General features: G+C 37.8%; 1 protein-coding gene across 2 annotated transcripts in view; it reads left to right on the plus strand.

Annotated features, from left to right (window-relative positions):
• LOC127556813 (uncharacterized) overlaps window positions 1–14,985 on the plus strand; it is a 28,363-nt gene extending 13,378 nt beyond the window's left edge. Inside the window, exons 1-3 of one of the 2 annotated variants that reach the window (XM_051990262.1) lie at window positions 9,326–9,588; window positions 11,187–11,236; window positions 13,312–14,985. In XM_051990262.1, coding sequence (XP_051846222.1) covers window positions 11,206–11,236; window positions 13,312–14,102 — 822 coding nt within the window. In that variant the 5' untranslated portion in view covers window positions 9,326–9,588; window positions 11,187–11,205 and the 3' untranslated portion in view covers window positions 14,103–14,985. Of the gene's footprint in view, window positions 1–9,325; window positions 9,589–11,186; window positions 11,237–13,311 lie in introns of those variants that run through there. The other variant, XM_051990261.1, reaches the window with a different exon arrangement.
• Window positions 14,986–15,437: the final 452 nt, after the last annotated feature.

Below are 15,437 nucleotides of genomic sequence, written 5' to 3' on the forward strand. Positions count from 1 at the left end.
CACTGAGGGGAAAGACAAGGCTATCATCAATGTGTTTCATGCAGACAGTTTTTCCTAGAATAAGTATCAAAGAACATTTCCACCCCAGTTCCTGCTTTTGTGTTTTCAAATGAGAAGGGGCAAAAGGTGGAACAATGTGGCCTCTCAGATCAATAGTGCTTTAGGGCACCTTTTCAAATGACTAAAATTGATTTTAATTTCTTCATCTGAAAATTGTCTATTCATATCCCTTGGCCATTTAGCAGTTGGGGAATGGCTTGAATTCTTATAAATTTGAGTCAGTTCTGCATATATTTTAGTAAGGAGGCCTTTATCTGAACCCTTCAATGTAAAAAGGTTTCCCCAATGTTTTGCTTCCCTTCTATTGTCTGCATTAATTTTGTTTGTGCAAAAACTTTTTAACTTAATATATTCAAAATAACCTATCTGGTGTTCAGTTATGAGTTCTTTGTCACAAATTCCTTCTTTCTCCACAGATCTGAGAGGCAAACGATTCTATGTTCTTCTAATTTGCTCATAATATAACTCTTTTAAGTAATGAACCTATTCTGACCTTATCTAAACCTATGGTATTATGTGTGGGTTGATGCCTAGTTTCTGCCATTATTAGTTTTCAGTTTTCCCAGCAGTTTTTCTCAAATAGTGAGTTCTTATCCCCCAGCTGGGGGCTTTGGCTTTGTCAAACACTAGCCTGCTATTTTTCCTGACTATTTTGTCCTGTGAACCTAACCTATTCTACTGATCAACAACTCTGTTTTTTAGCCAGTACCCAATGATTTTGATGACTGCTGCTTTATAATAGAGTATTTGATCTGACACAAATAGGCTACCTTCACTGGCAGTTTTTTCTTGACCTTTTGTTCTTTCAGATGAACTTTATTATTATTTTTGCTAGATTTGTAAAATAATTTCTTGGGAGTTTATTTGGCATAGCACTAAATAGATTATTATAGATAGTAGTCTCATTTTAATTTTATTAGCTCAGCCTACCCATGAGCGCTTGATATTTTTCCAACTACTTATGACTTTATTTATGTGGAGAGTGCTTTGTAGTTGTGTTCACATAATTCCTATTTTTCCCTTGGCAGAAAAATTCCCAAATGTTTTAAACTGTCAGCAGATATTTTGAATGGAATTTCTCTTTGTATCTCTTGCTGCTGAACTTTGTTGGTAATATGTAAAAATGCTGAAGCTGTATGTGGATTATTTTGTATCCTGCAACTTGGTAAGAGCTGTGAATTGTTTCTGTACTTGATTCTTTAAGGTTCTCTAAGTATACTGTCCCATCTTATGCAAAGGGTGATAATTACCAACTCTAATTCATTGAATCTCTTTTTCTTCTCTTATTGCCAAAGGTAACACTTCTGATACAATATTGAAAAGTAATGGTGATAGTGGGCAGCCTTATTTCACTCCTGACCTAATTGGGAATGGTTCTAGTTAGACATATGATGCTTGGTGATAGTTTTAATTAGGAGCTACTGATCATTTGAAAGAAAAATCCCTTTCTTCCTATACTATGTAGGGTTTTCAACAGGAATGGGTGTTGGATTTTATCAAATGCTTTTCCTGCATCTATTGAGATAATAATCATTTGATTTTTGTTAGTTTGGTCATTGATATAATCAATTATGCTAATAATTAATATTGAACCAGTCCTGCATCCCTGCTATAAATCCTACTTGATCATAGTGAATAATCCTGGGGATCACTTTCTGTAATTTCATTGCTAATGTTTCATTTAAGGTTTTTGTATCAATATTCATTAGGGAAATTAGTCTAAAATGTTGTTTCTCTGTTTTCACCCTATCTGGTTTAGCTATCAGCACTATATCCATGTCATAAAAGAAATTTGATAGGACTTCTTCTTTCCTTGTTTTTTCAAATAGTTTATATAGTATTGGAATGAGTTGTTCTTTACATGTTTGGTAGACTTCACATGTAAATTCCTCTATCGATGGAGATATTTTCATAGGCAGTTGATTAGTAGCTAGTTGTATTTCCTTTTCTCAATTGGGATTATTTAAATAATTTATTTCTCTTCTGTTAACCTGGGCAATCTATATTTTTGTAGATATTCCTCTCTTTCATTTAGATAATTAAATTTATTGACATATAGTTGGGGGAAATTATTTCTAATTGTTGCTATAATTTCCTCTTCATCAGTGGAAAGTTCTCCCTTTTCACTTTTGAGACTAACCATTTGATTTTCTTCTTTGCTTTTTTTAATCAAATTAAATAAAAGTTTGTCCATTTTGTTTTTTTTTTCCTTCATAAAAGCAACTCTTAGTTTTACTTATTGACTGCATCATTTTCCTATTTTCAATTTATGAATCTCCCCTTTGGTTTTCAGAATTTCAAATTTGGTATTTAATTGAGGGTTTTGAATTTGTTCTTTTTCTAGGTTTTTTAGTTGTAACCCTAATTCTTTGATTTTCTCTTTCTCGCTTTTATGCAAGTAAGCATTTAGAGATACGAAATTTCCCCTAATAACTATTTTGGCAGCATCCCACAAGTTTTGGTATGTTGTCTCATTATTGTCATTCTCTTGGATGACATTATTGATTGTGTCTGTGATTTGTTGTTTTCCCCATTCATTTTTTAGGAGTAGATTAATTCATTTCCAATTAATTTTGGTCTATTTTTCCCTGGCCTTTTCTGGCATGTGATTTTTATTGCATCAGGATCTGAAAAAGATGCATTTACTATTTCTGCCTTACTGCACTCGATTTTGAGGTTTTCATGCCCTAAGACATAATCAGTTTTTGTGCAGGTTCCATGAACTACCAAGAAAAAAAGTATACCCTTTTCTGTCTCCATTTAATTTTTTCCAAAGATGTATCATATCTAACTTTTCTACAATTCAGTTTATCTCCTTAACTTCTTTTTTAATTTATTTTGGGATTCTGAGAGCTCAAGGTTTAGATTTCCCCACTAGTATAGTTTTGTTGTCTATTTCTTCTTGCATCTCTCTTAAGTTCTCCAGGAATTTGGATGATATAGTTCTTGGAGCATATATGTTTAGTATTGACATTGCTTCATTATCTGTGGTCCCCTTTTGCAAAATATAGTTCCCTTCCTTATCTCTTTTAAGTAGATCTATCTGTACTTTTACTTGATCTGAAATCAGGATGAAGTGGGTTGTCCCTTTGAGAAACTAATCCTTTCAGATTGATTTATTCTTTTCTGATTCCCAGCCCCTCCTGGCTGATACATTATCAATTCAGGAAGCTAGGACCTTTGATTCACAAATTCTGGTCAAATTACCCCTTTGAATTCCAACAGGAGATCTGGGCTTTTCCCTGACCCCATCAGATCTGAGTCAACCTGGGCTGTCCCAGTGACCATTCTAATGATCTGCTCGAGTTTCCCAACCCCCACCAAGACAAGCAATATAATGGGCTTCCCATCAATCAAGGGTTTTGCAGATGGGCCTTGCCAGTGCCGTTTACAGCCAGGATCTTTCTGCCCACTGGAATACTGTTTCCAGTGTTATCTTCTCCTTACCCTCACCTATTTCCTTAACTAGATTTTAACTTTACTTCCAGGCCCCATAATCCCCTTTTTTGTCAATCTAGGTTTTTGGTCTGTAAATTCCTTTACAGAAAACTATGCTGCCAGAAGGGAGTTCCCCAAAACTCCCTATCCTTGCACCAAATACCAAGGGGGTACAGGGGAGCCAAACCTCTCATTTGGCTCCCTGAACCCCAAAACTGCCACTAGATTCATTTAACTCCCTGACCACCAGAAACCCTAATTTCAAATCTAAACCTCATCAAGTATAGCTACCCTGCTTTTTTTTTTATTTCACCTGAGACATAATAGTTTCTGCTCCAGTCTTTTACCTTTACTCTGTATGTATTGCTCTGCTTTAAATATGTTTTATTTTATTATATGTTTTTATTTAAGACAATAATTATCAAATCTATCTGGTACTGGCTGAGAAATAGAGCGGGGAATTAGTAAGACAGAGTAGACATAGAACACACAATAGTATATCATTATGATTACCTTGAGTTTGAAAAATATAAAGATTTCAGCTTCTGGGATAAGAACACATTATTTGGTAAAAATTGTTGAGAAAACTGGAAAGAAGACTGGCACAATTTGAATATAGATCAATTTCTTATGCTGCTTATCAGAATGAATACATGACCTAGATAAAAAGAAGAAATTATGAGAAAAATAGAAAAACAAAATACACATTATCTATCAGCCTCATGGATAGGAGGAGAATTCTTAATTAAAAGGACCATTATCTTTGTGTATACCCTTTGTACCAGAAAAAAACCACCAGTAAGTCTGTTTCTCAAGGTGATTAGGGAAAAAGGAAAAGAACCTACACATTCTAAAATATTTATAGGAACTGTCTTTTGAGAGCAAAGAACTGGGAATTAAGAAGCTGTCTGTCAACTGGCGAATGACTCAACAAATTGTGGTTTAGAATTATGATGGAATACTACTGTGCTATAAGAAACATAGAGCTCGTATATTTTTACAAATATTTATAAATCTGTTCCATCTGTTCTCCAGATCAATAGGCTTTTAGAGAGGTATGTGTATTGAAATTGGGAAAGTGGGGGAAGTGGGAAGTTGAAGGGTGGGGAGAGAAGATAAGTTAGCAGAAACAGGGTAGAAAGAGAAGTTGAGGATGAAAATAATGAGTAAAAATAAGATGGAGGGAAATTACAAATAGTCTTAACTGTCAATCTGAATGGGATGTTTGTAACTATCCTGTGGTATAAAAGAGCTAGAAACTGCAGGAACCTCCGTCATTTGGGGTATATGGTTACTATGCTATAAGAAATGATGAGCTCAATGATCTTCAAAAGACATGGAAAGACTTGCACGAAATGATGAAAAGCAAAGTAAATAGAACATAACAGTACAGCAATATTGTTTTGAGAGACACTAAGCAACTAACTAAGTGATATGAGAAACAGAGCTCCCTGAAGATCAAGGGATGGAAGGGTGTAAATCCTCTCAGAGAATCATGATCCTATAACTATGGCTGTCTCTACCCACTCAAGCCACCCTCTCAGTACTCGTCCCTGGCATGTCTGGTTTTCCCACAGCTGAGACCAGCCAGGTGAGTTTCATTCTATGCTCCAACCTTAGACATAAAGATTATTTATCAGGAGCAAGAGAATATTCTTTGGGAGATGAAAGGAGATAGAACCTGGTACAAAGGTCCTATGGAATGGGGACAGGAATGTGATCCTATAGAAGAGTCTGGAAATACACATGGAATTTTATCCCCCAATTTAAGAAAGATATGGTCTTTCCTTTCCTTCCTCTGAGCTCCTTTTCTTCTATTCTGTTCTCTTTCTCTCTTCTTCTCTTCCTATTAGGTTATGTAGCACTGCAATTCCTTCTTTACATTATTTCATTTTTCAAAGCTACAGGCTCATAGAACCACAGTTTTCAAGTAGGAAAGGATCTCAGAATGTGTCCATTCTGATATTCTCATATGACAGTGGAGAAAACTGAGTCTTAGATTGGAGCTGAATTTACCTCTTTATCATACACTTCACTTTATGCTTTATCTGAAAAGTAAATGAGTCTATAAAATAAATAAAATTAAAAAAAAACAGAAAACTCTTGTTTCAATATCCCTATTGAGTTACCACATATATTATTTTCAAAGCAGATGGTTCATGATATTATATGTGGTGGTATAGGGGAAACTGAGTAGGAATATATATATAAAAATATGTATGAATAAATACAATTATATACAGTTTTATGTTTATATAAATATATGTATATATCTCTGTAGAAACTCATTTATACATCTATATATGTATATAAAAATGCATATATACACATGTATATATTCTCAACCATAAAACTACATTCTTTTATTGAATTTTTAAAATCATCCAAAAGTCAAAATTTGTTTGTTCAAAGTTGTTCTTAAAAACATTCCTGTTATTATATTAAATATTGTCTTGCCTCTGCTCATTTCACTTTTCATTATTTCATGCAAGTTTTCCCATTAAAAAAAAAACCATCAAGCTCATCATTTCTTAAGGCAAATAGCAATCATCACAATAATATACTACAACTTGTTTAGCCATTTCCCAATTGATGGTCATAGCTGCAATTTCAAGTTGGTTTTTTTTGTTTGTTTGTTTGTTTGTGTGTGTGTGTGTTTGTTTATTTGTTTGTTTCTGAAGCAATTGGGGTTAAGTAACTTGCACAGGGTCACACAACTAGGAAATGTTAAGGGTTTGAGACCACATTTGAACTCAGGTCTTTCTGACTTCAGGGCTGGTGCTCTATCCACTGTGCCATCTAGCTCCCCAATTTCCAGTTCCTTGACAACACAAAAGGAGCTGCTGGTAATATTTTAGAATACATAGGTTCTTTTCCTTTTCCACTAACACTTAGGGATATAGACCAAGTAGTGCTATTATTGAGTCAAAGATAAAGTGTTAGGATTCTTACAAAGTGACAAGTCAGCTGTGTAATTTTAGCATCGTGCTAAGCAGTTCTCTAGTTCAGAGTTCACACCTTTCACACCTTTAAGAGTTCACACATTAGCATTTGAGATTCAGGAACCCACAATCCCACTCTTGGAGGAGGAGTCAACCATTGAGTTCACACCTCTAAAAGGGCATGTAAAAGGATGAGCCTCAGTCAGGAGTCAGTGGAGGAGATTCAGAGCCAGGATTCAGAGAGAGCTGGAGGCTGAAGCTGGCAGAGGCAAAGGACTAGCAACAAGAGCTCTCAGAACCAAAGAAAGCTTACCAGGCTATTTTGGAAGAGACAATAAAGGACTGAACTTTTAACAGCTGGCTGCATTTGAGGTGATTATTACACGGAACTGAAACTAAGGCTGCCTCCAGAAGCCACCCAGGAAATCTGCTCCCAGAGAACCGGAATATATTTTAGAAAAGAACACTGCAATATAGGTTATTTAATAATTCTTTGGGCATAATTCCTGATAGCTCTCTAAAATGGTGGCATCAGTTCATAATTCCACTAACAATGAACTAGATAGAGTCCCATTTTTCCACATCCCTTCCAACATTTGTTACTTTCCTTTCTATCATTTTAGCCAATCTAGTAGGGGTCAAATGATATCTCAAGATTGTTTCAATTTGCATTTCTCTAATCAATAATGACTTAGAAGTTTTTTCCCCATGTGACTAGAAATTGTCTTTCTTTCTTTACTGGAAACTGTCATTTCACCATTTATCAATTATAAAATAACTTGTCTGTTTATAGATTTGGCTAAGTTCTTTATCTATTTTATTTTTAATAATCAATTGTGGTTGTGACTTGCCTTTTAGATACAAGACTTTTGTCTACTATACTATCAACACATTTCCCCTTAATTTTTTCTTTTCTTCTGATCTTGATTACATTTGTTGTGTTTATAAAAAAATCTTTTTAAGTTTGATATAATCAAAACCATCCATTTTACACCTATCTTTGCTTTCTCTTGTTAATTCATGAATTGTTTGTCTGTCTATAGATCTGATAAATAATACATTCCATGTTGTTCTAATTTTCTTTTAATATCTCTCTAAGTCATGTATCTATTTTGATCTTAGGATATTGGTTTATGCCCAATTTCTGCCATGCTAATTTCCAGTGTTTCCAACAGTCTTTTAAACCACTTAATGAATTAATATTTCCAAATCTTAAATTTTTTACTTCTCAGATATGAAATTATGTTTATTTGCTGTTGTAAATGATATGCTTAATCTACGCTTAGTCATCTACCTTTCCATTTTTTAGTCAGTATTAGATAGTTTGGGTAATTACTGTATTATAATACATTTTAAGATCTTGTACAGCTATACTGCCTTTCTTTACTTTTTTTCATTACATTTTAAGATCTTGTACTGCTATACTGCCTTTCTTGACTTTTTTTCATTATTTCCTTTTATTAGCTTTTTGTTTTTAAAATGAATATTGCTTTTGATTTTTTAAATACACATTTCTTTATGAATCATGTTGGGAAAGAAAAATCATAAAAGAAGGAAAATTGAAAATAGAAGAGAAAGGAAAAAAAATGAACATAGCATGTGTTGATTTACATTCTATCTCTCTTGATCTTTCTCTGGATGCAGATGACATTTTCTAAACAAAGTTTGTTGGAATTGTCCTGGATCTTTGAACCACTGAGAAGAACCAAGTCTTTCGCAGTTAACTATTGCACAATCTTGCTGTTGCTGTGTACAATGTATTTCTGGTTCTGCTTGTTTTACTTAGCATGTGTTGGTGTAAATCTTTCCAGGCCTTTCAAAAATCAGATTGTTCCTCATTTTTATAGAAAAAATAATATTCCTTTACTTTCACATACTCAGAGAGAAGATTGTGGGAACTGAGTGTGGATGACAACATGGCAGATTCACACTTTTTGTTATGATTTGCTTGAATTTTATTTTCTTTCCCATTTTTTTTAACTTTTTCATCTTGCAGCAAGATAATTGTATAAATGTGTATGTCTATTTAAGAATAAACATGTGTTTTAACCATGTTTAGTATTTATTGGATTGTAGGCCATCCTGGTAAGGGAGTGCTGGAAAGGTGGGAATAATTGGAACACAAGAACACAAGAGTTTGGGTCAGTGTTGAAAAAAATTATCCTTGCATATGTTTTGAAAATTAAAAAAAAAAACTTCAATAAAAAATTTAAAAAAATTTGTCAAAAGGATATGAATGGAGGTAAAGAGTCTTAGGGAAAATAGATATGAGAAGGAGAAAGACATCAATTTTGTTGCCGTATCAAGAAAGGCAAATATGTGTCCTGGACTTGAACCGGAAAGACTAAAGACATGAAAGCTGAATCAAAAAAGTTTTACAAAGAAGCATATCAAATTCCCTTGATCCTTGCATGCTGGACACAAATATCTTTTTCCTTATTAATGGACAGTCAGATAAAGACAAGAATTTTAAATGTGTAGTGTTGAGAAATATTTTGAATCTTTGGTAAAGATACACTCTAGGTGGAAAATGACAAAACTGTTTAATGAGAATCGGTGGGAAATACACTTTGAAATCCAATTAAAACAGAGTAGCTTTGGTTCAGGAAACTATGTAAGGAAGAAGCGTCGTGTTTCTGCACATATACTCCAGTTTCCAATCACAGTAGTGATTGGAAGGCAGTAACTGATATAACAGAAAATTGGTTCCATTTGATGTCATCACTACCTCACAAATGGTTGTTAGGATAAAAGGCCAGGAGTCTCCATAGCTGTGTTCTGTGCGAGAGAAAGAGGGAGTGAGAGGGAGCGAGTGAGAGAGGGAGCGAGAGAGAGAGTGAGAGAGCGCCAGAGCCAGAGCCAGGGAGAGAGAGAGGAGAGAGGTGGTAGGAGAAGAGACAGGGAAAGGGGGAGGGGGGAGAATTTGAGGGGAGAGGATTTTAGGAGAAAGGGATAGGAGAGGATTAGAGATAGATATAGAGAAGTTAGAGATAGACTACATTTCTATATAAGATAGAGATAGAGGAGAGAGTGAGAGTGTGTTTGTGTGTGTCTGTGTATTTGTGTTTGTCCGTTCTTTCCACAAGCTGGTACTTTACCAGCCAGCTAAAAGGCTGCCTTGTTTTTCGAATCTTTGAGAATCTTACAGGTAAGAGGCTCCATGATACAGACTACTCTGGGGATGGGGATAGCCAAATATGTGTAGGAGGAAGAATGAGGGAGTTTGTATTTTGGGGGGAGGTGTGTCATTTTGTGGGAAGTCATTGTTATAGAGCTCAATGTGAGAGACTTTCCTTGTGCCAGTAATAGGAAATGGACAAGATGCTTATTCCTATGTCCTCAATACAATTGAGATCCTAAGAGAGAACACTTCTGTGGACTCTTGGGAGAAACTCAAACCATCTGAGACTCACCTACAAAGAAAATGGATTTTTGTTGTGATCTTGAAGAGGCTCCTCTGTTCTTAAGTAGAAGAAAGAAGTGGACCTGGGAGTTAGGATGACCTGAGTTTCAAATTCTGTCTCTGACAGAGCTGAGTGTCCCTGAGGCAAACCGTTTCACCTGTTTGCCACCATTTCCTCACAGGGTTGATGGTATATTGGGAAAGGCTGTGGAGTACAGTGCAAAGCACAGAATAGAGAGGTTTCCTCTCTCTCCCTGATGTGACCCTGAGACAGACTCCAGGTCTTCATTGCTTAGAATATTCAAACAATTCTATTGTTTGAGTCATTGGGGGATCCAGCTGAACCATCAGACACCTGTGGTCCCCTTAGTGGGAGAGGAGATTGGACAGAGCAGTATCAAAATTCTTCAACTTTTTCTGACAAGTTACCTTCTGACGGCTACTGGAACCTATTCCACCTTTCTCCAAACCATGTTTTAAAATTCTAAAACAAATTCTTTGTAATCTCACTATGTCTATCCATTCTATTTTTTTTTTTTTGATTGGAGTAGGTGGACAGGGTTGTTCATGGTACATATAGATATGCAATGTCGGTATGGCAAATCTCTTTTCCCTGTACTTGGTAGGCAATCTTTCATTACTTCTTAGAGAGCTGGTGAGCTTAAGGCAATTGAAAGGGTTAAGAAAGGTTTGTCCAGGATCGAAGTGTAGGTTAGGATTTTCAAGTCTCTATTTGTGGCCCTTCTGACCCACATTGTTGTTAGTACTTTGCCTTAGGTCTTGTGGATTTGAGAATAGAAATAGGAGAAAACTCTTCAGGGAAAGAAGAGGCAGGGAGAGGAGTCAATAGACTGTAAGGTTGACAGGTCCATAGGATGTTGTGAAATCAAAGAACATTGTAGTTATTCTCAGAAATTTTGTGCTTTGAGCAGTCTGACAGAAGGTACTTACCGCAGCAAACACATGAACTGGACATTCTTCTTTCTACTGACAGGCACTTTATGTAAAAAGTTTCATCTTCTATTTTTCTCTGTTGCCATCCAAAGGAGATTCTAAGTTGCTGCCTTGGGATTACTTTTAATGATGAGGAGAGAGGAGAGAAGGGATGGAGAAAGAAAGAAACAGGAAAGGGGACTGTAGGAATGGATCATTTTCATCAATTGTGTTGAGGCTGGCTGTACTGTTAAAAAAAAAAAAAGAGGATGATGAAAGGCAATAGCTGGGCTGTGCCCCATGAGCTATTGGTGCTTTCTTGGCCTGCCTGCTGTTCCTTTAGCTGGGAAGATGGGGTACTTATTGGAACCAAAGCTTAGTATTTATTTGTTGACATTCTTTTCCCTCAGGAAAACCTTCCCATTCAGCATGTTGCGAAGAAATCGAGTACTTCCCCGGGGTGAGAGTCAATGAACAACCATGTAGTAATATTTGTTCTTATATCAATCATTATATTAACTGAGGAAGATATCCCAAAAATTCATTAAAGAGGAAGGAATAAAAGTACAGCAACCTAGAGTATGCCAGAGAAAGAGAAAGTAGAGAAGAATAATGTCAGAAGGCATAATCTCCATGGAACAATGTGGCTATCAGAAGAGCTTAGGAGATAGGTGATGAGCGTGCCCAGGTTGTTAGCTATGGGAGCAAAGAAAAGAAAACCTCTGGGGGGGAAATGTTGAGTAAGGAATGAGAAGATGCCTCAGTCAATGGCTGATATGTGGGCTAAGCAAAGGGAAGAGTGATGGATGCAACCCTGGTGACAGAAACGGGAATTTCAGAAGAGGGGAGAGGGTGTGGGACAAAGATTCTGTTTTGCATATATTGAGGTTCCCATGCAATTGGTCATGCGGGCCAAAAGATCCAACAGAAATTATATGGCAGCTGGGGGAAGAGAGTTGAGAGAGAGACTGTGGCAGGATCAATATACACAGGAGTGTTTTAAGCTTTATCTATTTCCATTACTTTATAGGAGGATGATACTTGTAACTCCTCAGAACATTCTCTATTTTGTCAGTTAGAAGGAGTATATATATTTATCATATATGTATATGTATATATCTCGCTAGATAATAAAGGGTATGCGGTGACTAGGAAGGGATAATAATTTTTTTTAATGATGAAATGGAGTGAGATGGGAATTTACCAGCAAAAGGGAAAGGGAGAAGGGAATGGTGCAAATTATCTGCCATTAGAAATAAAGGCATGAAAAAGTTTTTCCAGTGGAGGGAAAGAGAGGGACAAGAGGTTGATTGAGTAAACCTTACTCTCATCAAGTATTGTATCAAATAGGAGACATCATAAATACTAAATAGGGATATTTAACTCTATCTTAGCCTGCAGGATAGTAGGGGTGGAAAGTCATTTTGTGGGAATCAGTGATCAGTAGCAAAACCCTTTTGAGGAGAGACAGTGTGAAGAGAGAACAATAATAAATGTAAAAACGATTTGTGAAGCAAGTTTTTCTGAAGGAATAACATTACTCTCTGGGAAATGATGAGCACAATGTTCTCTGGAAAAAAAATCTGGAAAGTCCTCCAGGAACAGAGTGAAATATGGCATATATGAAATGATAGCAGTGTTCTGAGGGGACCAAGTATAACTGACTTTGTTATTCTCAGTGACACAATCATCCACAACTACTCTGAAGATAAAATAAAAGCCCATCCATTCTCAGAGAAGGAATGATTGTGTCTGAATACAGTGGGAAACATTTTCTATTTCCCTCCTTATCTCTTTATTTTTTACTTATTTTTGAGGCTTTTATTTTTTATGAGAGTGAGAGTTCTTTGGGTTTTTTTTCACAACTTTTATGGAAATGTTTTGAATAATTTGAAATGTAGTTTCATCATTATAGGGAAAGAACCTACACAATAAAAATTTAAAAAAGAAAGGTAAAAGAAAATGTTTTGAATGTAACTTGGGAAAACATGAAGTAAATAAAATAAAATGTTAAAAAAATCTCTTTTGTTCTTTGCAGGTTATAAAAATAATTTAGTATTTCTATTAGTAGAACTCAACTGAATGAGAATGTGAGAAAGCAGGGTGCAGAATTGAGAATGGTGAGAAAGGGGGAAGAATGAGTGGAGGCCACAGTCAATAAATATTTATTAATCATCTACTGTGGGCCCAGCTCCATAGTAAGCAGAGTGGTTGGGGGGATACAAAGAATGGGCCAAGCCTGGTCATGGCCTGGAGGAGCTCCAGTCTAAGGGGATGACTCCATGCAAACAACCCTGCAAAAATAAGTGGTTTACCAGAAAAATGAGAGGTGATGAAATTTTTTTGGGGGCTCGCTCCAAATGAGCAAGGAGGGAGAGCATACGTGAGAACACATTGTCAAGGGTCCAGTTGCCCTCCAAAGGCCAGGTATCACTCTTGCTAGATCATAAACCCTGTGCTGCTGTATCTTTCTCACCCAGAATCTGTTTGCTGATTCCTTCCCCTTTGGTCATATGGTCATTTCTTCATTCACAGACTTGGTCCAGGAGCAACAGCAGAGCCTCTTCCAGCAGGCAAAATTCCTTATCGTCCAAGGACGCACTCACCGTATCGCACCCTTGCCAAGGGGCAATAGGGAGCAAGTATTTGACTTTACGGGCCAGGAGGACATGTTTCCCGCCAGATGCCCCACGCAGGAGAAGGACATTGTGACCCCATCCTGGGTGAGGAGTTTGGCGTTGGCGGTTCCCCCTATGACCCTGGGAGTTCCTTTAATCCTAGTGGAACCATTCCCTCCTGCTTTGCCAAAGATACATCCAAAATCCACCATGGCCTGTCCTGACCAAGCAGCCGATGCTCCTCCGAATAAGACATCCAACGTGCGCCCTGCGCTGGGCAAAGAATACAAGACATCCCCTGGGATTGGGCTGGAACCCTCCTCCAATTGGACCCACGGTGAAGCTCCTGGACTTGAAAACCCCCCAACATCTTTTCCTGTCAAGGCCAGTGGTGACCTGAAGAGGAGCACCAAAGTGCATCCTGGCCTGGCGACAGTATCCCAAACATCCCCTGAAATGATCCCTGGACCCTCCACCAGTTGCCCTCAAGGAGAAGCGTCTGGGCCTGAAAAACTCACAACATCTTTTCCTATGCAAGCCTGGGGTTCACTGAAGAGGACCACCAAAGTGCATCTTGGCTTGACCCCAGAGTCCAACTCTTCACCCAAGATGGAAGCCAAGCACTCTTCCCAAAGGGTCCCAGCAGATCGTTCTGGGCAGGCTCGATTTCATTTTTTCCCCAAAAAATCCCCCTCTGAAGGAGTATAATGTCCTGGCTAGCTCCCAGTCGGGCCTCTGGATCAGTCAAAATCAGGATCAGTCACAGTCAGGAACAGTCCAAGTCCCTGGTCTTTGGGAGGAGAAGTGAAGGAGGCAAGCTGCCATGTGGCTTGTCAAAGATGGATCCTGGACTGTGGAATCTGGAGCCCGAAGTCTTCCCTCCTGAGAGCCTGAATAGGGAATCTCCATTTTATTAGTAAGTTCATTTCAAATCATTGTAAGAACGGGACTTTCCCCAACCTAATCTCCATCCGAACCATGTGAACCCAATCTCCATGTGAACCTAATCGAGGTAGGATGTGACTCCCCTGTGAGAACTTGACCATTCCCTACCCCATAACAACAGCTGTTTCAGCTCTTACTTGCATGAGAACTTGACCATTTTTTAACCTATAAGCTAGGCACGTACCACCTGTGTTTTAGCTCCAAATACGTGATTCCAGGAACTCACCACTCCTGGGAACCGTTGCTATTGATAAGGACTGGCCCCCTTGTCAATACAACATTTGACTATAACCATCTGGAGCCCTCGTTGGTACATCCCTGTCTTACATGAGGTCTTCATTTGGCCCAAAGCCTTCTTTGTCTTGATTTCTATAAAAAGCAGGCAAAGCATTCTCCATTTTTGGAGCCTCACCCACAGAGATATTCCTGTGCCTGGGACCCACTTTTCCTGATCGAGTTGAAGGCTGCAGAATGGGGCCCCCAGCCACTCTAGTGTTTCCTCGAATTGGTGATGTATTCTCTATCTCTTTCCTCTATCCTAATCATAATCCTCATCATTCTTTGTTATGTGTTATTTGCTGTTTTAGTTGTTATTGCAAGCAATCTATTCCGTGTATTGTATAATTAAATTTTCCTTTCACTTTAATTGAGTCCGAGAGCATCATTTTGTAAGAGCGAATCTGAACCTTTCCCTAAAATCACAAAACAGAGGCCTGTGGCAGAGAGACTCGGACTCTCCCCTCAGCCCTGCGATCCTTCCCTAGCTTACCTCAGCACACCACTTCAGCAGGAGCCAATCCTGAGGAGAGCCAGCACATCACCATATCCTCTCAGTATATGTTGATAGAGCCATTCTGTCACAGTGAGGAGGCACTCAGCCTTAAGCACTCTGCTGCTGTCTTAGATTCCAGTGCCTTTCCCCAGTTCCAGCCCTCTGCAATCCTTCCAGCCTCTACAAAGGACTTGGGGCAAAAGAGGAGTCCTTCAGAAACAACCCAAAAAGATGTGAAGAAAGCCATTGGCTGGGGCTGAACCTCTCGGAAGAGGCAACGCCTCCAGTCTAAGTCCACAGAAACAACAAGTGGGGACCCCCAGCCT

This window comes from Antechinus flavipes, chromosome 3 (assembly GCF_016432865.1).
Source record: "Antechinus flavipes isolate AdamAnt ecotype Samford, QLD, Australia chromosome 3, AdamAnt_v2, whole genome shotgun sequence".
Taxonomy (NCBI): Eukaryota; Metazoa; Chordata; class Mammalia; order Dasyuromorphia; family Dasyuridae; genus Antechinus; species Antechinus flavipes.